The sequence below is a fragment of the Notothenia rossii genome (genome assembly GCF_949606895.1).
Source record: "Notothenia rossii genome assembly, chromosome: 4".
Classification (NCBI taxonomy): domain Eukaryota; kingdom Metazoa; phylum Chordata; class Actinopteri; order Perciformes; family Nototheniidae; genus Notothenia; species Notothenia rossii.
In genome coordinates this window covers 86,225,770-86,249,000 of record NC_136902.1, presented here as the reverse complement: position 1 = coordinate 86,249,000, position 23,231 = coordinate 86,225,770, and the positions used below count along the sequence as shown (strand labels likewise).

Here is a 23,231-nt window from a genome sequence, read left to right as displayed (position 1 = left end):
ACACACACACACACACACACACACACACACACACACACACACACACACACACACACACACACACACACACACACACACACACACACACACACACACACACACACACACACACACACACACACACACACACACACACACACACACACACACACACACACACACACACACACATATTCTGTAGTTTGATATTTTTTGCTAGCAGACCGTTGCTAAGCAGGTCGCTCTGGTCAATGTGCTGTCATATCAACTAAACACTAACGGGAACAGCAGAAGAAGACAGACAGGAAGTAAACCCTAAAGGGAACAGCAGAAGAAGACAGACAGGAAGTAAACCCTAAAGGGAACAGCAGAAGAAGACGGACAGGAAGTAAACACTAAAGGGAACAGCAGAAGAAGACAGACAGGAAGTAAACCCTAAAGGGAACAGCAGAAGAAGATGGACAGGAAGTAAACACTAAAGGGAACAGCAGAAGAAGACGGACAGGAAGTAAACGCTAATAGAGATTTTAAGTTGCGTTGCTGTTGTTAGAGGAACGGACTATTATTTTTTAGCGGAAGCAATACGAAAAATGTTAAATAAATATTGTGAATCATATCGTTGGTTTATTTATGTATAAAAAATATAGATGTGTAGCGTATTGTCCTTTCTGCTACTTTAGCCCCCCAAAAATATAATCTTTCCATCCAACTCTAAACAAACTTACAAATATAGCATTAAATGTGATTTGACATGATCTGAATAAAGCCCAAAAACATTCAATCTTTTTTTCTTTTAGATTCTTTATTAAATCAATGTTACATTAAACTAACATAAATAATTTTTTTATGAACAAAAGGCACACAGTTCAAATATAAACAAAGAGGACGTCTGTACAGTTTCAATAAAACATGTCTACTGTCTCTGAGAGGGAGAGAGAGCGGTCCAAGAGAGATGAGTTCCAGGGGGGGGGGGGGGGGGGGGGTCTCAGCGGGAAACGGGTCACTCTTCAGCCCCCCCGCCAGGAGCTGAAGCGGAGGGCACAAAGGCATAAACGCTGACCAGGCACAGCACTGGTGTGAAACCTCTGCCGGGAGGTTTTCTTTTTCTACGGATGTGTAAAAGTCCCGCCGAAACTCACGTTCAATGTCCGACTGAAGAGGCCACGAGATCCGTTTCCACAAAAAAAAAAAACACGCAGCACAAAAAAAAAAATGGTCCGGAGGCTGGGTTAACACTCACGATGATTTGTTGTAAGAGAATGACGGGGGGGTTAATGTTTTGTTGCTGCTTCCTGGGGATAATACAGCCGGCTTCACAGTACTGGCAGGACGCTCCCTGTCCTGATGGGAGTTCAGTTACAGCCATAGGACTACAGTCAAAACACGGAACGACGACTCCGTTTGGTTTTTCCTGCTTCTGCTCCGAAATAAGGAAGATAAAATCCTGTGGTGATCACCGCTAAAATTCTGTAAAGCAAAGTCCAGTCCGGTGTGGTGTGGTCGCCCACCTCTGAACACTGGATGGTGTTGTCCGTTTGTAGGTCCAGTTTTGTCCAGTTTGATCCACTTCCTTACAGTCCAGTCTGATCCAGTTGTCATATCCTCGACTGTCGGAGCGGCAGATGTTTGAAGCTCAGTCAGACAAAGAGATTCCAATAGAGTCCGTTTCAGCAACAGCTAAAAGTACTCTAAATATCACCTTGTTCAAAACCTGTTCCTTTTGCATCTGAGGTGGGGAAACTCCGCCCGCCTGGCACCGTGACAGACTGTAAGGTGAGGGGTTTCCAGATTCAGTCCCAGGTCTGACGCTCACACGGCGACGGTGCCCGGTACCTCCTCGTAGTGGATGATGAAGTACGGGTAGCTCTGGTCGTCGTTGAAGATGACGTAGATCTGCGGGTCCACCCAGTTGTCCACGCAGGAGTCGTAGAGGTCACTGGAGGGGTCGCGGAGGTTGATGGGTGGGGGTCGTCGCATGGAGGGATTTCCTACAGTAAACCTGCATGACATAGAAGAAGAGGAAAGTAAGTTAAAGAGGCTCTATTATGGGGGGGGTTCTCGTTTCCGTATGAGAACAATAAAAGAGCTTTTTGAGCATTAAAGCAAGGAGACATGTCACAGTAGAGACACTAATCACTAATACGAACCTGAAAACCAGCACAACATGTCCTATTTAAATGATAAATGGTCAGCAATGGCTTTGGTATTTTAATTATATAACTAGAAGTCTGAGAGTTACGTTAGAATAATTCTTATAAAGGACTGGAATACATTTGCTGATTACAAGGCTGCTGCTCGTCTGTGTGCTTTAGGGCACCTTAAATAATATAAGCATATGCCGTAAGTGCACGAAACAAATGTAGTATATGAACTGAGCCAGCGCATTGTAAACTAGATTTTTTTCCCTCTCTTCAAATATTAATGACAAACCCTAAAGACTTCCATAAATCTCTATCTGTGTTCCACTTTCCATGGGTCATACATAAATCATGTTAAAATAAGAACATTTTAAGCTACTGACAGAGGAGGAGGGGGAGGAGGGGGTGGCTCAGTGCCAGATAGTGTTTCAGTTAACCCTCGCTGTGCAGATAACTTCTTGGTCTGGGGGGGAGGGGGGGGCACTGCAGACGGAGCTGGGGGAGGTCTGATGGGTGCAGCCAAATCAGCTGTTTTACATGTGTGGAGGAGATTTGACTTGTTTTAAGGGAGTAGCGTGGCCCATAGCGTGACTGAATGAGGGTTTATGGAAAAGTAGCTCTGGATTTCCATGATCCAAATTAATAGTCATGTGTTCTGTACATGAATCTTGATAACACATGTGTTAAAGGGAACTTATTTACATAAATACATAGAATTAGGGACACTAAAACACGTAACCCCTAATAAAAAGAAAATAAACTATGTCAATAAATAACCTTTTACAGATTCTAATCAAATATCCCAATAATAAAAAAGCAGCGTATACTCCTAACTTAAGGGGGCTAAAAAAACAGCGTTTTCTGCTATTGTTGTCTGAAAAATTACTCAAATATTTGAAATTTAAAATAAACTACTTGTTACAATTATTGTTTATTTTCATATAGATTAAAAATAAAATATCCATCCTTGTTTCTGAAAGATACCCGTCTTTAAATGTCTTGTTTTCTCAGTCTGTAAACTGAAAATAAAATAAAAAGTGGAAAATGTTCCTAATTTAGGGTACATGGAATTTTTGCATGAATAATAACCTCAAGAATACTGAACATATATTTTCCTTTTCCCAATTAAACTAATCTAAATAGGGATATAAAATTACTAACAGTGATCACACACACCTTCCAGTGAGGACTTTGGCCAGGAACATGCAGTGGACTCCTTTGGGCGAGCGCTTGGAGAAGTTGTGAGAGTAGACAGCTTTGCGGGCGAAGTAGGACCCCTGCCCGAACATGGTGGCGTGTTTCCCGCACACCCGGGGGTCGAAGTTGTGTTTACAGATCCCCTCCACCACGTCGGCCGAGGTGCCGTGGAATAGGTGCCGCTCGCTCAGCAGCCGGTCCATTTCAGACAGACGCCGGGACATGTACTCCTTCTTCCTGTGGGCAGAGAGGGAGGATTGTTAAATATTATTATTATTCATTTTAACAAGAAAACTTTAGGGCCTTGTATCTGGCCATAAAACATGTATCATTACACCAGGGTTACAAAATATCTTGAATTACATTGTATTTCATTTTTATAAATCACCCTTTTTTAGTCATTCACCTTATTTGACAAAAAATCCCTTTTTCATGCAATTAAAAAAATCTGTATTTGCAATCATTTAATTCTGTGCATGTAAAAATACATTTTAATTCCACACAAATGTAATCACATTCATTCATCACAGTGTTTTAAAAAAGCAGAAAATCTTCCTTATTGAAGAGACAAAAAAAATTCCCTGCGATTTTTGAATGGAAGATTCTTTAGAAAGATAATCTCCAGTCATTGGATATTATATTCCGCCCCTTGACAATAAACATTAAAATGTCAAAACGTTCTGTACTCTTCTCCTTGATGAGACTCGGCTCACAGACAGACCATCGCTCAGGTGATGAACTACAGCTGCATCCGTCACATCTACAGAAGCTGTGACCACAGCCTTGTTTACTATCGACTGGCTGAGAACATAATCTGTTTCTTAAGCAACACACACACACCACCGGATCAATCCGCCATGTGGAGGTGAAAGCGTGTCAGAGCAGAGAGGCTGTGACCCCGGCGTGACCTCCTGTGACCCTGGAGGCTTTTTACCTGACCGACACACACTGCACCCAGCAAATCATTAACACACAATACACACACTTTCAATATCATATGATCCATTTTTGCATTGAAGCTGTTCAACTTCCTTTCTTTTAAAAAAGCAAACACACACACGCAAACTAGCAGTTATAGCTTCCCTTTCATGACTGTGGGAAGAGGAAATCAACACACACACACACACACACACACACACACACACACACACACACACACACACACACACACACACACACACACACACACACACACACACACACACACACACACACACACACACACACACACACACACACACACACACACACACACACACACACACACACACACACACACACACACACACACACACACACACACACACACACACACACACACACACACACACACACACACACACACACACACACACACACACACACACACACACACACACACACATTGTGAAAGCCTGTGGTACCAGGCAGTGTGTGAGAGTATAACTGTCACAGCTGATGGTGGCAGATCATTGTGACATCCTCTCCAAACATCTCCCTCTCTTCATGTGTTCATTCACCACTGCCAACGCTTTCTCACACAGACACACACAGGCTCTCATTCGCCATATTCCTCCGCCCCCCCTCTCCTCACATTGTTCCTCATGCACCCTGTGTTTGTCGTCCACAAATGATGTTTCTTTCTGAAAGTCAATATGCAGCTGTGTTGGAAGTATTTTGAGATCAACAGAAATCTGGATCAAAAGCGTAACAATAAAATGTTTGTGCCACAGCGGCAGAGGAACCAAAATGTAACCACACCGCTCTGACATCTTGCTACAACTTTAACACCACTTCGGGCAATAAGAAAATGCCGTAAACATCAACATGACAAACATCTCTCTGTGCTTGCCCACCACTTATAATCATAGCGTGCTCATGACATAAGAGCTCCAGCAGTTAAGCAGAGCAACCTTTAATAAAATGGCCACAGATGCATCAAAGGTCACACGCCACAGCTGCAACACACAGCACATTGTAGAAGTGTGCACGCAAAAGCATTCTAAGACCACAGTGAACTTTAAAATGCTTTGAGTAAGGCACCATTGGTTATGATTGATGGAAACGCTGCAAGATTCTGAGTTTCGATTAAGAGATGATCAGTGAAATCTCCCGCCTCCAGCTCGTTCAAAACGCTGCAGCTAAGAATAACCACATCACAACAATTCATGCTTCCTCACACTGGCTACCTGAGAGGCCTTTCTCCGAGCTATTCATCAAACCTTTTTATTGCTTTAAGTCCCTTACCGCTACTGTCAGGGCTCTTGAACTTTCAAAAGACCTGCCTGAGGAGACACTGTCTGCTCTAATAAAATAACACTTAAAAACAATTGCTTTCATGTGATTTTTATTTATCTTTTATTACTTATGTTTGTTTTACTCTCTGTGTTCTGAAGAGTGGGGCAGGAACGAGTCCTCAAACCCGGGAATGACTTGGCGTTGTGTTTCTAATAACAAGTGTCTAAATAAGATCAAACGTCATCACGCCAAACATTAGCCTCCTTTAGCTTAACGGACGTGAAGTCATGTGACCGTGCTGTAGTTCCTTTATAGCCTAATGTTAGCTTTTTACTTGCAAAAACCATAAAGTGGTAATATGTGAAAATTATCCTGCTGAACAATACTTGGTTTAAAATGTGTATAAAAAAAACTAGTAAGTATAAAAAAGGTACAAGGCTCCTGGACTCACCTCTTGTATTTCTCCCAGAGGAAGGGGTTCTGTACTCGCTGGATCTTGAGGATCCTGAACTTGGTCTCTGACACTGTTTTGTGGAAAAGGCTGTAAACCGTCCGGTAGCTCCGGTCCTCGCGGGACACCGGCACCTGCAGGAAGTCCTGGCTCATCGTCATGGGCAACCACGTCTCCGGGAAAAGGCTAGGGGGGTTGGTGGTGGTCGGCGAGAGGGGGTGCGACACGGAGAGTTCCATTGACGAGGACAAAGAGGAGGATGAGGAGGTGAGGGGAGATGAAGAGAGGGCACCCAAAGTCCTAGAGACACAGAGAGAGAAAGGGTCTTCAAATTAAACATTGACACACTCTTTAAAAGATACATTTTTTTTTTGCGTTTTTTCCTAAAAAGTGGAAATGTTTATTTTATTTTTCATTACATTTTGTTGCAATATAAAACAAAGTATAAATGTCGTGCTAATGATGCGAAATGGAGACCCTTACATGTTGAGTACACGTACCATTATCTCATTTAAATAACTTGCAATCAATAAGTCAACAGCTTGGTTTTACCATTTCTTTACATTTAATGTCTAGCAGTTCATTTTCCGAAGATATTCTACCTAAAAAAATAACTATATATGCTGCAGCACAGGCAGTATGAGAACAAATAAATACCTCTTTGAACATTAAAGCATGTAAACATGTCACAGGAGAGGCACAACATATACATTTGAACCTGAACATGTGCACAGTACAGTATGTCCTCTTTAATCTCATTCTATAAACATCACAGTCTCATCTCAACACTCCTTTCTTCATTCCCATATGCTTCCAATCAAAGCTGCATTGCAACGTTAAACTAAACTGCCGTCTGCTGCAACACGTCCAAAATCGTGTTGCTCCAACTCTCAACAATGACATCACCGCTCCAGAGCAGCCTCCACCGACCAAACAAAACAGCAGGGAATGAAACGAGACCCCCGACAAGGCAACAGGGAGGCGAGCGAGAACAGAGAGGACAGAATAAAAAAGCCAATTGCGGAGCTGTCATGAAAGTGACGAAAAAGCTATTGTGGCGGTCGATAACAGTGGTTTAGCTGTCCCGTTATCGCTAAGTGTGAATGCTGCTAGCCCTTTCAGCCGTGTGTGTGTGTGTGTGTGTGTGTGTGTGTGTGTGTGTGTGTGTGTGTGTGTGTGTGTGTGTGTGTGTGTGTGTGTGTGTGTGTGTGTGTGTGTGTGTGTGTGTGTGTGTGTGTGTGTGTGTGTGTGTGTGTGTGTGTGTGTGTGTGTGTGTGTGTGTGTGGGGTCAGGAGACAGTGATCAGCGAATCTCAGACAGTTTGATCATCTCCCTTTTATCTCATCTGTCCGACCTCGATCTCTCCCCCAAAGTCGATGTCTCTATTCCCCCGTGAGAGAGATCACAGCACAGACTGCGGCAGAAAACAAGTGTGAAATGAGAAAGGGACAGATAACAAGAGACTGATGGAGATGCAGAGAAAGGAAAAGAGTGAGAGGGAGAAAGTATGGTGCGGTGACCGGGGGAGGGAGAGACGGCTGAAAATAACATAGTCGGGGGGGGGGGGAGAGGGATGACAGAAGGAGAGGGAGAGAGGTGGGGAGGGTGCCAATCAAGCTAATGACCTCAACGCCTAGCACACACTGTTCCTGATGCACACACACTTATTTTGGTCACTTGCGAGGACAGGACACTGCATTGGAAAACAACTTGAGCCATCATTGCATTTTGTTCCTAAAGTGTGTGTGATCAGTTCCTGCCAAATGACAAATAAACTAATGGGAAAGTCCAAGGAACAAACCCCTCAAAATGTCAGCTCCTAACAGTTACATGTTAACACCGCTTCTCTCAGCAGCTCTCTACCCAGTCTGGAAACCATTTATTCTCTCTCTGCCTCTTTCCCTCTCGCTGTGCTCTCTATCCAACTGTCTCTATCTCCCGTTTCTACCGTGTCATTTTCTGCCTGAATCTCTCCTGCTCTCCATTTTGTTCCTCCTCTCTCTCGCCCGTCACTGGCCCTGCGGGAACAGACCGTGCTCGGACTGCAGCTGCCAGCTCGGACACACAGGAAGTGAAACACTGTGCAAACGGGGTGAGATGACGCCACTTGTTTCCAATCTGGTGTTTCAGGAATAAAACGGCAGCTGAAAGAGGAAATGTCCTCAAAGAAAGTGATCCGATCTAATTCGCAGATTTTCTGACTAGTTATGAGACGAATAAGATTAAATATGAATCGAAAATTAACTAATCGCTCTACTCTCTTTGTGTGGTCTCAATTGCCTCATCATGTAATTAATCAGGGTTAGCCTTCACCCTTTATCCTGCACAGGAGAGGTCTGTTCAATGCACCAAAAACCTTTGTAGCCGCATTGGAACGGATTAAAAAGGTGAACGTGGTGTTCAGACAGTGTATTCAGCCCTGAATGCGACATTAGCAATGTGTACCGACCAGAGTGTGCCTGCGTGTCTCCAAACCGCGAGTCACGGAGCACAGAGAGCCACAGGGAGACAGTGTATCACAAACTGAAGAGCTCACTGTGCTTTCATGTGTGTTCATGTGTGTTCGTGTGTGTTCGTGTGTGTTTGTGTGTGTTTGTGTGTGTTCGTGTGTGTTCGTGTGTGTTCGTGTGTGTTCGTGTGTGTTCATGTGTGTGTGTGTGTGTGTGTGTGTGGCCAGTAACTAGATTCAATGTCGAGGACTTTGTTCTAATGCTAAAAGGGGTGTCATATCCAAAATACGGAACGTTCTCTTACAAGGTGAACATCAGAGTGCTAAACGGCACTCGGCCAGGTTTGAACAGGAAATAATAGTTTCAAGTTCAGTTTCTATGCTTCGTTTACCTGGAACAAGAAATCTGTAGATCCGGTGGAACTGTTTTAAATCCAGACTAAAGAGTTTTATTAAATGAATATCTCGCACTGCTCTGTAACTTTAATTAGTTCATTTACACCTGTCTTATTCTATATTAGCTTGTTTTATAATTATTTGAGTCTCTTGGCTTTTTTTTTATACTATAAAGAAAAAAGGCAAAACAACAACTCGGTAGCATCCGAGCTCGGCTTTTTATATAACCACGTCTTCTCATTTGAGGCAGTGGTTACAGTGGAATCAGGTGTTACATGTCTTCACTTACTGTAGGTGTGGTGTCAGCATCACAGAGGACATGAACATGGGCCTCTTCTTGATCTGCCGCCTGAACCCGAACACGGCGTTCTGCTGGAAGCCCTCCCTGATGTTGAGGATGTACTGGTTCTGCAGCGTAATGAAGCGCACCTCTTTGAGACCCCTCGTACTCGCCTCCTCTATGAGCTTCACCACCGGCTGTCGGAGAGGAAGAAGAGATTAGACTCTTTTGTTTATCATGTTGACTATTGTGCATTTTCATTCAACCGTGGAAGGAGCAAGAGAGAAATGTCGTGTGATGCGTGGGGCGATGTTCAGATAACAAAAAAAGCCGATCTGATAACAACGTCATCATGGGACATACCTAGCATTGATGGAAAACAGTCAATCTTTACTTTGGTGAAATAAATGTCTTCCAGGCCATAATGACATCACTATGTAACACTCTCTCTTTTATCGGCCAGCAAATTAATGTAGCGATTGTATCATGTGGAAGTGGTTGTGGTTAAATCTAAAGTGAGTCGGCAACATATACGGTGCTTATGTATGTGTATCTAAATCAATCCCATCACAGTGGCTAGACAATCAATTGGTGTCTGCCCTTGTGTTCATAAAGCGTACATGTGAACACACACATAATTGCTTACCTCGGAGTATTCCCTCCAGCCAAAGTTGTCCCTGCAGTAGTACTTCCACACTGTGTGACAGCTGGGGGTGGGGTTGGGGTTTGTTGTGGGCGCCGGGTGAGGGCTGGCGGGAGTGGTGAGTCGTCGTACACGGTCAAATTCCAGGTCACACACACGCATCGCACTAAAGTCGAGGGAAAACACACGACCCCTGAAACACAAAAGTAAAAAATCATGGTTAAAAATTAAACAAAAAAATAACTCCTGCAGCCAGTCAGTGGGGAAAAGCATGATGCACAATGACACTGTTGGCTCACATGTGGCTGTGTCATTGTGACCTTGTATTTGAATTCCATGAAACCTTAATTTGACCCGAGTGCCCTGGAGCAAGACGACCAAAACCTCTAATTGCTCACTCACTGTGAGTCACACAGCATGACAGTATCAACCACATGACTATCTCAAATGCAGAAAGTAGAAGGAAGCAAACACAACTAAATGCATTAACATAATAATCGTAGTTTACTTAGGTAAAAGTAAGATAAGATGCGAAACATAAGACATTCTGTCATTATTTATATCAGAAGCAAAACTGCCAAGTAATATGTCGTTTCTGATGTTTTACTGTGAAGCATGATGGCTACAGGAAGTTAAACATCTGTAGAAATATGAGAGAGGAGGAATGTCAGCAACACTTTAAAGGAATAGACGGACATTTTAGGATATGCTCAGTTATGCCAAGATGACAAGACTGATACTTTTCCTATGTAGTCTAAATATGAAGCAACCAGATATGAGCTAACCTGCTGCTGCTTATAGTAGCAGCAGGTTAGCTTAGCTTATATTTTAACAATATAACATTACATTACATTTATCCAAAGCGACTTACAATAAGTGCGTTCGACCGACAAAATACAAACTTGAAGAAAACAGAATCATATAAGTACATCAGGTTTCATAGAGCTAAAACATTTCAAGTGCTACTCAACTAGCTTTAGATAAGCCAGTCCTGTATTAGTATATAAGTGCTTTGTTAATAGTTCTATCGCTCGAAGTGGAGTCGAAAGAGATGATAACATGTTTATATAAGAGAGATTTAGAAATTAGGGGAAGAGAGACCTTGCTGTTCAGTGGTTTTCCCTTGTGTTCTGCCTTTATGCTAAATAAGCTAACATGCTGCTAACTGTAGCTTCAAGTTAGCTTGCAGACGAGAGTGGTATCGTTCTTCTCATCTATCGCAGCAAAAAGTAGAAAGAGCATTTTCCCAAACATATCGTGATATGCCTTCACATGTTTCCCTCTTATTTTGTGATACTGACAGTGGTTTTCCTGAGAGTCATGATAAGCTAAAGAGCAATGTTTTTGCCAAATGCTAAAGTGTTAGCATCCGTCTTAGCAAGTATATAAATGGTGGAAACAAAAAGATGTTATCATGTGGATACAGCCTCCCTTAACCCCTCTCTGTCTCAAAAAGCATGGGTCATAGCCCCGTTGGGTTTGTTTGTTCTGAATGTGTGTGTGCATCAGTCTCTCTACATTAGCTCTCCATAGGGCCTGTGGCAAATCCTTTCTGGGTCAGACGTACCACTCACATAAATGTGGGCATCGCAGACTGGCACGCTATGCCATGGACATCTGCCAGACAGAGGCAGACACACAAACACACACACCTTAAAAACACACATATGCATCCACACCACATAGCCACAGACACATGCAAACTTTACAAAGCACACAAAAACACAGCATGACAGTGTTAATGGGCTCATTGATCTTTGTCGGGAAACTAATTGGATGTCAAGTCAAAGGTTAGACATTGGGGAGTGTGGGTCCGTCTGGAAATGTGTGTGTGGGAGTTTAGTTCCCGTGATGCGTGTGCCTTTAGGTTTGTTCCAGAACAAGCATGGAAATGAAGTGAACGATCTAATACTCAAAAAAGCTGAGTGTGTTTGTGTGGAATTGCTGAGTAATATATTTCAATGGCCTGAAGAAGTGAAACCTCATATGATAATGGAACAGTGGTATAAATATTCAGTTTCATCTCCTGCAAGTGCAATTACTGGTCCCTGAGGTCCCATCAGTTTCGGTCCCTTTTCTGATAATGAGGTGTGCCGAGTCCAAAAACTGATATGAATACTAAATATACACAAAGTTTTACGACTCAGTGTTTCTGCTAAGTTACACTGTGGCTGCGTCTCGTGAAGAGGAAGTGAAATAAGATTTTCTTCACCAAGCAAATGAAGAAACAAAACAGTAACTGCATGGGGAGTGAGTCAGATGACCAGATTACCAGAAAGACCAGGCAGACGCATAACACAGATCTCTCGGAGATTTCTTTCTAAACTGCATTCAAGCATTTAAAAAAAAACTAAGAATCCTTGTTTTTGATTTCATGCAGAGCGAGAACGGATACATAGAAGAGAACGAGCAGTGGAAAGGGTCACCAAGAAACTGAAAATGTGGCAGGAACAAATGAAGTGTGAAAAAATCCTTTTCAGCACTTCTGGTCTGCCTGTTCTCTGCTGCTCACTTTGTTCTCTTAATTTGTTCTCTATTTGCTCTGTTCCCCGTTTCACAGCTTGTCTCTGTACTCAGTATTGAAAAGGAAAAATGCACCTGCTTCTCTCTTTTCCTCTGTCTCACAGTACAGAACAGTTTCTGCCTGGGACGCTGTGTGTGTGTGTGTGTGTGTGTGTGTGTGTGTGTGTGTGTGTGTGTGTGTGTGTGTGTGTGTGTGTGTGTAAAACCTAGTCACTCTGTCTCACACACAGAGACAGACGAAGACAGGTCTCTAAAGAGGTCAGTCAATGATTTTCAAAGCCTTTCACAGCGTCCTTTCCCCTCCCTCGCTCCCAGACTAGTTTCTAAAAATAAAATTCCGGCGGTTAAATTAAGTGCACTGAGATTCGGTGCTTTCAAAGCCGAAGGCCAATCAAAAACTTGGATAGGCACACGGAGAGCCACTCCCACTCTGGCATGACTGACACTTTCAAGACCACGCTTGAAAAAAAGTCGGCCGTTTGAATTTTCAACAGAAAAGGCGACTCGTCCGAGGAGGCTTACAGGAGAGAGACGTGCAAAGGGAAAACCCTGACTAGGGAGGGGTGTTCGTATGCTAAAGGAGAAAGAAAAAGGCCCTGAAGGCGTTTCTAATCATACTGCCTGTGCTGTAGCACCTCTTTTCACCATCTTTCTGAAAACTCGCTCTGGAGGGAACAACGGGATTTTAGCCTTTGCCGACCATTTACACCCAAACCTGTATAACACACAACAGGAAAGGGAAAATTCCAAAACTCATAATAGGGCCTCTTTAAAATAACTCACTGCACTGTCAAAATGGCTGTTGATTCCCCCACACTGGCTTTACATACACACACACACCTTTGAACTTTCTCACGGCTGCACACACACACACACAAGGACCCGCATACCAGCATCAGTCATGCTATTGTGAACGTCTCAGGCTAGGGAAAAAAATAACACGAGAGCTCAGTCACTCGCACATTCTTTCGGCAGATTCATGTACACACGCGCAAACTTCACCCTGTCACGCCTTGATAAGTCAACCCAATCTGCTGACGAAGGCTGGTTTCTCTCACACACACAGCTTGATGTCACGGGTTGGTGTTATTTCCTCATGTCAGAGCCATCTCGGTTATCTATTCAAATATGGCTCATTTGATTTTTTTCACACAAAGAGAACAGGAATAAATGTCTCCTGTGTGTCCCGGGTCGTCTTGTTTATAATGTGTGTGTTTCTTTTTAGACCAAAAGTTCACAGTGTCCTTTCTATTTTAAACCTCCCATTAAATGTTCCTCTCAGGGTGCAGATCGTGAAAAAATGTGGCGTTAGATCGGAAGATAACCGAGTTTGACATAAAAAAATAACATTTAGTGACACTTGAAAAAGAGATGAGAGCTGAGGACACACACACACACACACACACACACACACACACACACACACACACACACACACACACACACACACACACACACACACACACACACACACACACACACACACACACACACACACACACACACACACACACACACACACACACACACACACACACACACACACACACACACACACACACACACACACACACACACACACACACACACACACACCTCGAGGCCCCCGAGGTACTTGTGAGGGATCAAAAAAGGGAGATACAAAGCTGGAGAAGGGAGTAAAGGAGGGGGAGGAGATGTGCAGGAGGAAATGTCCATAAAGGAGGAAGAGGTGGAAAAATGAAGGCAGACTGAGTAATAGGAGCAGAGCGACCCAGACCTCGCCCGACTGATTCATGACACGGGCTGTCTGACACCACACACACACACGTTGTCTGATTATCTTGCCACCGCCTCCTTTCACACACGCACAATCACCACCGGCTAACAAGCTTCTCGTAGACACAACCATCCTTGATTTTCTTTGATTCGTTATACAATGAGGTGACATGGAATCCCCCTGCGATATAAACACACACCCACGCACACACGCCCACACACACACCTTGGTGTCAGGTCGCTCTGCCCTTGGTACTCGGTGACTCTTTATGTCAGTTAATGACAAGCAAGGCTTTTTATCACCTAGCCGACAAAAGAGGCTCTCTCAATTGCTCTCACACACACAAAAAAAATCAGGTATAAATCATTTTTTCAAGCCCTCCTTACAAATATATTACAGGAAATTGCTGTGATTATAGGAGATTTGGTGCTGAATGTGTTTTCCTCTAACAGAGGAGCGGATTTTATGTACCCTTTCACACACAAGTCTACAGCGGAAGATTATCAAGGTACAACTTTAAGAAGCGATGACTGGGACATTCCTCCTAACTGCTGAGTTCATGACGAGGGAGGATTAGCCGGACCTGCTTATCATATGGATGGGATTAACCTGCGCCATGGATCATACACACATGGGAACAGCTCAGCGCAGAACACACACTCACACAATGAGCCGGACAGGACATATAATCAGATGCAGACACACACTAAAAACCACTCACTCTGAACCTAACACACACACACACACAGCAGATGGCAAAACTGGCCTGTGTTGCCATACCGACAGTAGGGCTTGTTAAGTAATCTGCTGCTCTTTAGATCGCTAACGATGTTATCATTTGGCTATGGTAACCACGGTGATATTCACCCTGTGTGTGTGTGCAGTTGCCTGCATGAGAAGATAGGCTGGGTTGTGTTTCTAAAGAAGAGTATCAAAAGAGCTCGCACACACACACCCAGGAAAACACAAAGCACAGAGTAAATGTGTGTATGCTGCACATTTTACCAAACCTTTAACCAATACTGACTTTACTCCAAGAACTTGCTTTAGAGATTTTAGCCTTGGCAAACTATTTACATACTCAAAAACCTATATTACAGACTACAGGAAAGAGAAAACCTCAAAAAGTATAATATTAAGATTGCAAAAAAAAAGAAAGAAGCACCGGCACTTAAAATAGTGTGTCAGTGTGAGTCAGTTTGTGAACAGGAGTCGTTGGGTGGGAGGTAGAGTGGTGTGTTATGGGTGTTATGTGATGACAACTGTTTTCCATCAACTGAATTTGTTTCAATTTTTTTCCTGTGTTATATCATACATCACCCCAACAAGCCATTTAAATAACATTCAAATCCACCTGAGGCAGCACCACCACCTATTTAAAGTCCTAACCTGTGGTGTAAATAAACACAGGTGAAGAAGAGTTCAACACTTTGAAACAAACACTACAGTCAGGGATTAGCAAAACGTACAAACATGGGAGTTGTTCATCACAGAATGCATGTGTGGGATTGAAAAGGTTGTACGTCATGTCAAGTGTTTTGTTCTGACTCTCAAACCTGTCTAAGAGTTTCAGCTAACATTTGAAATGTGTTGCAAGTGTCTGGCATGGCATAATTAAGTGGGAATGAGCACGAGTTCAGTCATTTTCCAGCTGTGTCAAGACTTGTGACAACCAATTATCAGAGAATATTTTAGTGGTCGACTAAACAAAGAAAATAACACTAAGAAAATAAAATGAACAGCTTGTATAGCTATATACAAGAAAACTCAAATTGTGTTAAATAGTGAATAATACAGGAGGTTTCCTAAACCAAAAGTTAGATAATGACGACAATATGCGTCTAGTCTTTCTACTTTAATGTCAGTTGAATGAGCCAGATGTTCCACACACACACACACACACACAGCGAAGAATGTAGATTAACACCACCAGGTGCATATCCTGTTTGTGAAGCAAAATTCACTTTGCATAGAGTTTCAGTTGAAAAAAAAGGGAGTCAACAAGTCAGACATACAAATCTTACGCAAACGTGTGTTTGTGTAGTGTCAACACAAACAGAAGACAAACGCACACACACACACGGAGACTCAAAGGGCTTAGTTCATAAGGCCAGGCGACACCTGGACGATTGTTCCCATGCACTTTGATCCATTTTCTTTTTGTTTTCAAGAAATAACACAATATATTTTCTAACATTTGGACTGAATATGATCTGAATGTATTATATTTTTTAGGTTTCTTCAGTTTTTTCCCATTCATTTTGTAGTTTATTTGGGACTTTTCCTGCGATGTTGATGAATGCTGTACACCTTATAAGGCAACCTGAAACAAATGTGTGATTTGTGATTCCGGGTTATATCAATTCCATTTGATTGATTTGATAGTTGAAAGACGGGTATGATAGTTTGAGGGAATAGCGGGATAACGCTGTGTCATTGTCACTTTACACGATTCAGAGGATAATGTCACTATGACAGGGTTAAATCTGTTCTGATTACATTAGTACGGTGGCCCACAGGTGCAAACGTGCTGCAACAACGAAAAACACTTCCATTAGGAGATACACGATGCATTTTGAAAAACGATCTAAATAAAGTACATTAGAGATCATACTTGAAATCATCAAAATGGACGACGTATAGCCGTGCCTGCTACACTTTAATCAAACAACACGTAACTGCCTGAAGCAGACAACTCAATTTGATAATGGATTACCTCAAAGTCATTTTTTAAAAACAAAACATGCTCTAGTTTGTGGGATAGGGAACTGATGTTTTTTTTTGTTGAGTTTAAACTACAAAAACAAAGAGTTAAGCCCAAAAATATCTGTATGTTCAACCTCTGTCTGTAACTGTAATAACTATTGAAACAGGAGACGCCGCTCGAACAACAGGGATTCATCAAAATAATATTTTTTAAAAACATGCTCGAACATGCCCAAGCTCTGTTGAGGACTTTCTTGGTTTTAATGAGATAGTAAAGTGCCATGTTTCTGAGTTCCTGGCACTATTTTGACTGAGAAGATTGTGAATAAAGCTACAAACCATCAAATCAATCGAGAAAATATTCAGAATAATAATGGTTAATGAAAGTGATCCTTAGTTGGTTTGATTTCCATGAACATAGTCACATGACATCATGGTTAAAGATAGGGTTAACGATTTATTAAAGTAACATTTATTATAAGCCGAATGTACGACAAAGCAGGCAGGGTTCATAACAAGGTGCTCCATGTTGTGCGAGTGAGTGAATGTGCCGGCCTGCAGTACAGTTTCATAGGAAGTGGTGCATGCTCCTTTATGTCACCCCACTGAGGCTTTCAATAGCATGCATGTGTGTGTATCTATGTGGGTGTGTGTGAGAGTGAAAGAGAGTTTTATCTCTGTCTGCTAAAAGGCGTGCGTGTGAGCACTGCAAGCCACTGAGCTCCACTTCGTGTAAGCTTCTGCGTGCCAAGCAGCAGTGTGTGTGTGTGTGTGTGTGTGTGTGTGTGTGTGTGTGTGTGTGTGTGTGTGTGTGTGTGTGTGTGTGTGTGTACATTGGCGTGCATGTCTATGACCGAGGGAAGGGGAGAAGCTGCCAACTGCGTCTGTTTCAGTGACCGCACAAGGCAACAAGGGGGTCATGGAAGTTCACAGCTTCTCTGCCATGAGTGGCGCAAAGTCTCGGCCAATCACAGGGGGAGCAGGGAGATACAGGAAGTAGATAAGTGCTGGACCGAGTACTCAGATCCTTTGCTGAAGTAAAAGTACAAAAACACTATGGTTTTTAAAAATAGGACATTACAGGTAAAAGTACTGATTTTAAAAGGTTACTTGAAGAGGCCCTATTGTGCTTTTTGGGGTATGAACATGATAAAAAGTGTAAACATGTCACGGTAGACACAAAACTAAACGTACTTCAAGTATCAAAAGTAAAAGTACTCTTCATGCAGAACTGATCTTTTCATAGTATTATATGATTATTTAATATCATTTAAGAACCTTTTAGCATTGTAGTTTCTCAGTGGGGACAAATGTAGATACTTTTAATAGTGTGGTTATTAGTAGTGTAGTACTGCATTATACCGTATCATCATAGCATATGTAAAAAGTTTGCCTCTTAAATGTAATTGACAAGTATAAAGTAGCTTTAAATGGAAATACTCAAGTAAAGTACAAACATTTCCAGAAAGAACTTGATTAAATGTACTTAAGTTACTTTTCACCACTGGTAAATATGCAGAGATGGAGTGGCGTGACAACACACAAGCGGTTCCAATAAAAATGTAAGTCAGTTAAACATTAACCACAAGAAAGCCAAAACACACACGCAAGGGAGATCAATAGACCAATACAAACATTTACGGTAAGTGTGACACGAGACACAGGTTTGCAGAACAGCTGGGAGGTTGGTCGGCGTTGGTGAAACCAAAGAGGAAGCCGGCCGAGGTCTACTGTTTCCAACAACCAGAAGTGCTTATCGCTCAGCTTACTGCTCCATTGTTGCCGTGTCACAAGTGTCAAATATTTGTTAATTCATGGGTACTTGTGACACAGCAACAATGTCCCTATATCAATTTACAACACAGTAGTCTTTTCAGCAGGATTTACCATTGATGGAAAGTATATTCACTTCACATATTCATTTTTGACATATTTGTAATTTTAAAACAAATATTGTACTTTTTACTCCACTACATTTATCTTCAGGTCCCTTTGTAAATCTAAAAGCACATGCTGACAAACAACTATACTAAAAGGCTATTGCATGTATAAAAAAACGAGTAAATACACGATTTTGTAAGATATCGGAAAGCTATTCTGTTTTGTACAAAAAATAAAACAACCTTTACCAGCTGTGGTGAATGCAATCCAGTCATTTCGTAAATATGATTCTGAAATGGGCTGCACTATAAGTACTTTCTATTTTTGTAATTTAAGCATATTGTGATGCCAAAACTTTTGTACTAGTAAAATGTAGAAACACTACTTTTATTGAAGTGAAAAGGCTGAGTAGTTCTTCCACCTCTGATTTCAGTTCCCATTTTGAGATGATTGAATTGAAAGTGAATGAACCCCGTGCCCACAGGTACAGACAGCAAACAGAAAAGCTGCTTCACTCCACGGCATGATCTCATATCTAAACATAGATAAACACAATAAAGAGTGATACAGGTTTCAATGAAGCGGGACACTTACTGAAACTTGAGCCTGACTTGCTCATTGTCCGGGTTGCAGTACAGCCTCTCCAGCTGTTCCTGGGACTCGTCCGCCATGCTCTGCCACGTCTGGGTGCAGGTCCTGCGGATCTGCCAGTAGTACGGCAGCACGGTGTGGTGGTGGGCACAGTCATTACCGTACACACACAGTCCTTGGAGGAAATCCACACAGATGTCCACAGAGTCTGACTGGTGTGTGTGATACTGGAGCTGAGTGAGCAGCTCGAACACCAGGTCCAGGGAGGCCTCTTCACTCTTATCCTCAAATAGGATGCCTTTGTCAGGCAGCAGCAGAAGGAGGGCCTGGGGGCCCTGGGTGCAGTCTTTGACCGGAAGGGTTTTTGGCCCAGAGGTTAAGAGGTCATTGCTTTTGATGCTCCCCTCCTGGTGGGAAACCTGGGCAGCAACTGAGGGGCGTATATCCCTGCCAGGGGACGGTATTGTCACTGAGCTCCCCGCTGCCCTGAGGCCAAGTTTTGGCTGAAAGCAGGGGCTGGGGGGGATGGGATCCGGGATCTTGGGTCGCTCCGCCCGCCGCTCTGTCTCCTCCAGCTCTGCAGTAGTATCGGCTATTTCCACATCACCGTCCCGGGTCAATAACCCAGCCCCAGCGGTGGCGTCCACAGCGGCTCCGGGGGACTTGAGACATACCTGGGCCATGCAGGTCTGCTTCACAACGGCCGCTGCACACAGGCTTCCTGGAGTCCGACTCGGATGGTTCCGGGGAACAAAGACCCCGTCCCCGGAGACCAGCGCGTCCGTGCTCAGTAATGTGGTCAGGATGGGATCCTCCAGGGCACGGTGGAGGCATTTGGCGTCCAATTTCCTCTGCTTCTTCTTGAAATAAGGTTTCACCAGAGGTATTTTGTCCGGGAGTCCCACGATCTGCTGTTCCGTAAAGTCTTCCCCTGTGTCCATGTTTAAACTCATATCCAGGGAGATCCCAGTCGGTCGTACACCGTCTGCAGATTTCTGGAGAATGTGCAAAGTTTTATCCATGTTGCCGTCCTTAAACCCTGACTGTCCTGAAGGAAAGAGAAAGAAAAGGAGGTGGTCATAAAAAGATACAGGCACCTATAATCCAATAATCTTAGTTTCCAAGGTGAAGTCATCTCAGTGCATAAAGTGGTGATTAATAGTTTGTTGGTCTGCTGTAAAAATAAATGTGAACACTCATCTTTCCTTTCCTGGAAAGGAAAACAGTATCTATGCTGAAACGAAACCAGTTCCACCCCTCAGAGCACAACAAACACACTGATCCCCAGTGGTGGTAAGTGACTAAGTACATTAACGCAAGTATTTTTTTTGGACATATTTGTACTTTTCTTGAGTATTTCTATTTCATATACTTTTACTCCACTAGGTTTCAGAGGCGAATATAGTATTTTTTACTCCACTAGATTTATTTAACACTCACAGTTACTACATACAAAAACATATTATATGCTGATATAATATAATGAAGTAGCAGTCTTTCAAGTATCTTGGTCCACATCGAGAAAACCATCATGCTATTACATGTATAAAAACAGGATAAAATAATACTAATATAAAAAGATCAATGTTGCATAACGAGTAAACTAGATGATAATACGTATGTCCTTTGAATTATTCTGAAATGGGACATTGTGCAGGATGAGTACTATTGTACTTTAAATCCATTTTGTTACCGATACTCTTTTTACTTTAACAGGAGTGTCATTTTGAAATCAGGACTTTTACTTTTAGTGGAGTATATTTTTTAATAGCATAGTATTTGTAGTTTTAGTAAAGTGAAAGATCTGAGTACTTCTCCCGTAATGACCCGCAGGATTCATTAATATCAGCCACATTAAAGACACATCAGGCTGTCCTCGTGTATCAGAGTCCTGGAGAGGAGCGGGTTCATGAAGCTACTTGCAGCCGGTAATTGAAGCGGAATAAATATGACCTAATCCTGCTGTAGAGAATTTGAGACCAGAGTCACCAGTTTCAGATTAAAATTATTTAAAAAATGGGAATACTTGATGGGACTGAGTCTTTCGCTGCTACTCTCTCTGGTGTGTGTTTGGTCTCTCTAACGTCATGCCTGTAATTACAGCTGCGCCTCCGAGCGAGCGATAAAATCATCGCTGTAACAAAACCCCCCCTCTCCAGGGACCATATATTTTGATCACGGGAGTCCGATACGCGGGCCCTGCCGTCTACGTGCCGCTTACAAAGCGCTGCCCGAGCAAGTTTGCACGTAGGCTACAGGCTACAGTCTCTCTCTCCCCCCCCCCCCCCCCCCCCCCACACACACACACACACACACACACACACAGACACCAGGCACTGCGGCGGAGCAGCGACAAAAGATAAACGGGGCACCCCGGAGCTTTATTTCAACACACTAGCTAACAAACACTTTTTTAGCCAATCTGTACGGAGTTTAAATGCATTAAAACCCACATAGAGAAGCCCCGCAGTACGCAGAGCGATTTTTTTAAAGCGCAGTTCTTCCACCGGACCCCTTTCCGACATTTCTGAGACACAACGAGACGAAAAAAAACCTACCTGCGCAACAAAGTCCGCCCCTCTCCCCCTGCTCTTGACACTCTTCTCTGCGTTAAATCCAGTGCGTACATCGGCGGAGCTCCGTATCCGGTCTGGAGATTAAAGTATCCGTGTCTGGACTCTGCTAGTCCGGTAATGCTTCCTCGTGTTGCTCGCTCACATGTCCCTCTCTTTGTATCCTTGTACCGGATAGAAAGGCGCAGGAGAGGAGCGCAGACCGACAAAGAGCGAGGCACAGCTGTGTGGAGAGACGCTCCGCTTCCCCGGCTCCGCAGCGCCAGGCCCCGCCCCGTAACCTGCTCTCAGGCGGGGCTTCAGAGCGAGGGAGGCGGCTTGGGAGCGGAAGAGCTGCTGGGGGGATGGGGTCGAGATCCCATGGTGGAGATCCTCGGAGTATAAAATCCGAACTGAACCAGAGGACAACACCATTTATTAAACAGATGATAATATAAAATCAAATGGAGAACATCAACAACACTGAATTAAAAATAATTATTTGATTATATTGGCAAAAATCACATTCACAAATGTATTTTTCTCAAAATCTCTCCCGTATTTATTGGATTCTTTAATGAAATGACTCAACAAAAAGTGAATTGCATTTTTTTAAATCAATTTTATTTGTTAAACTTTGTAAAGCGTCTTTAAGCAAAAAGCCTTTGTGACCACTTGTGTTTTTCAATTCAATTTATTTATTTTTATTTATTTACATATATTTTTGTTATTGCATTTTCATTTATTTAATTATTTATCTGCTATATTTATTTATTGAATTACTCATTTTTATTTTTTATATAATACGCCTCAGTACATGGATGGGATCTTTTTCTGATGTTGTTGTGGACACTGTTGTTAAATTAAGTAAAAAACAACAAGAAATGTCATAACATCAGAGGTGGGAACACATGTTTACATGCAACAAAGTAGATGGAATATATAAAGATGTTGTATTTTTGGGGGAAATTTCACAAATACAATACAATTCTCTCTTTCAAAGCCACACGCCCACATATGTCATATGTTTGAAAAGCCCAGGATGTCCTCTGTGGAATACACTTGGACTTAATGCTGTGGCATGTATAACCTCAAAGTAATGGACCAAAACCTAATGTGCTCCACAGAAGACAAAAATGAATGGGTGGGTCTCTGGAGGTTATAGAGATGAGTTAGGCACAATTTGACCTAGAATCAAAGCAATATGGCCCAATTATAAAAAAAATAAGTACTGAGAATCCAACCCAAACCACATTTGTATTTGACAAATATTTCTATTTTAATATTACCTTGTGTTTTTGGTTTTTAACTTGGAGCTAATTGGAACTGCCTTATGTGCATCTTTTTTTTGTATCAAGTACATCTTAATCTAACAGCTGTCAGATACATGTGGAGAAAATAGTACAATATGTATCTCTTAACTGTAGTGAACAAATAAAGCAGCATAAAAGTAAATACTCATCTGAAGT

At 42.6% G+C, this 23,231-nt stretch overlaps 1 protein-coding gene across 1 annotated transcript; it reads right to left on the bottom strand.

The window, feature by feature from the left end:
* Positions 1 to 760: 760 nt before the first annotated feature.
* On the bottom strand, positions 761 to 22,089 carry tiparp (TCDD-inducible poly(ADP-ribose) polymerase). Its single transcript, XM_079676619.1, has 7 exons — positions 21,769 to 22,089; positions 19,214 to 20,258; positions 9,754 to 9,943; positions 9,117 to 9,304; positions 5,983 to 6,282; positions 3,294 to 3,551; positions 761 to 1,978 (listed from the first exon to the last, which is right to left on the bottom strand). The coding sequence occupies exons 2-7, from the start codon at positions 20,230 to 20,232 to the stop codon at positions 1,789 to 1,791; spliced, it is 2,145 nt and encodes a 714-aa protein (XP_079532745.1). The 5' UTR covers positions 20,233 to 20,258; positions 21,769 to 22,089; the 3' UTR covers positions 761 to 1,788.
* Between the last annotated feature and the right edge of the window lie 1,142 nt (positions 22,090 to 23,231).

What these genes read in the sequence shown, in the direction of transcription:
- tiparp (XM_079676619.1), bottom strand. Translation starts at nt 20,232, where the DNA reads ATGGATAAAACTTTGCACATTCTCCAGAAATCTGCAGACGGTGTACGA. An exon ending in GCTGGAGGGAATACTCCGAG is followed by an intron (nt 9,305 to 9,753) that starts GTAAGCAATTAT and finishes CCTCTCCGACAG; the next exon opens with CCGGTGGTGAAGCTCATAGA. An exon ending in ATGCTGACACCACACCTACA is followed by an intron (nt 6,283 to 9,116) that starts GTAAGTGAAGAC and finishes CTGTGTCTCTAG; the next exon opens with GACTTTGGGTGCCCTCTCTT.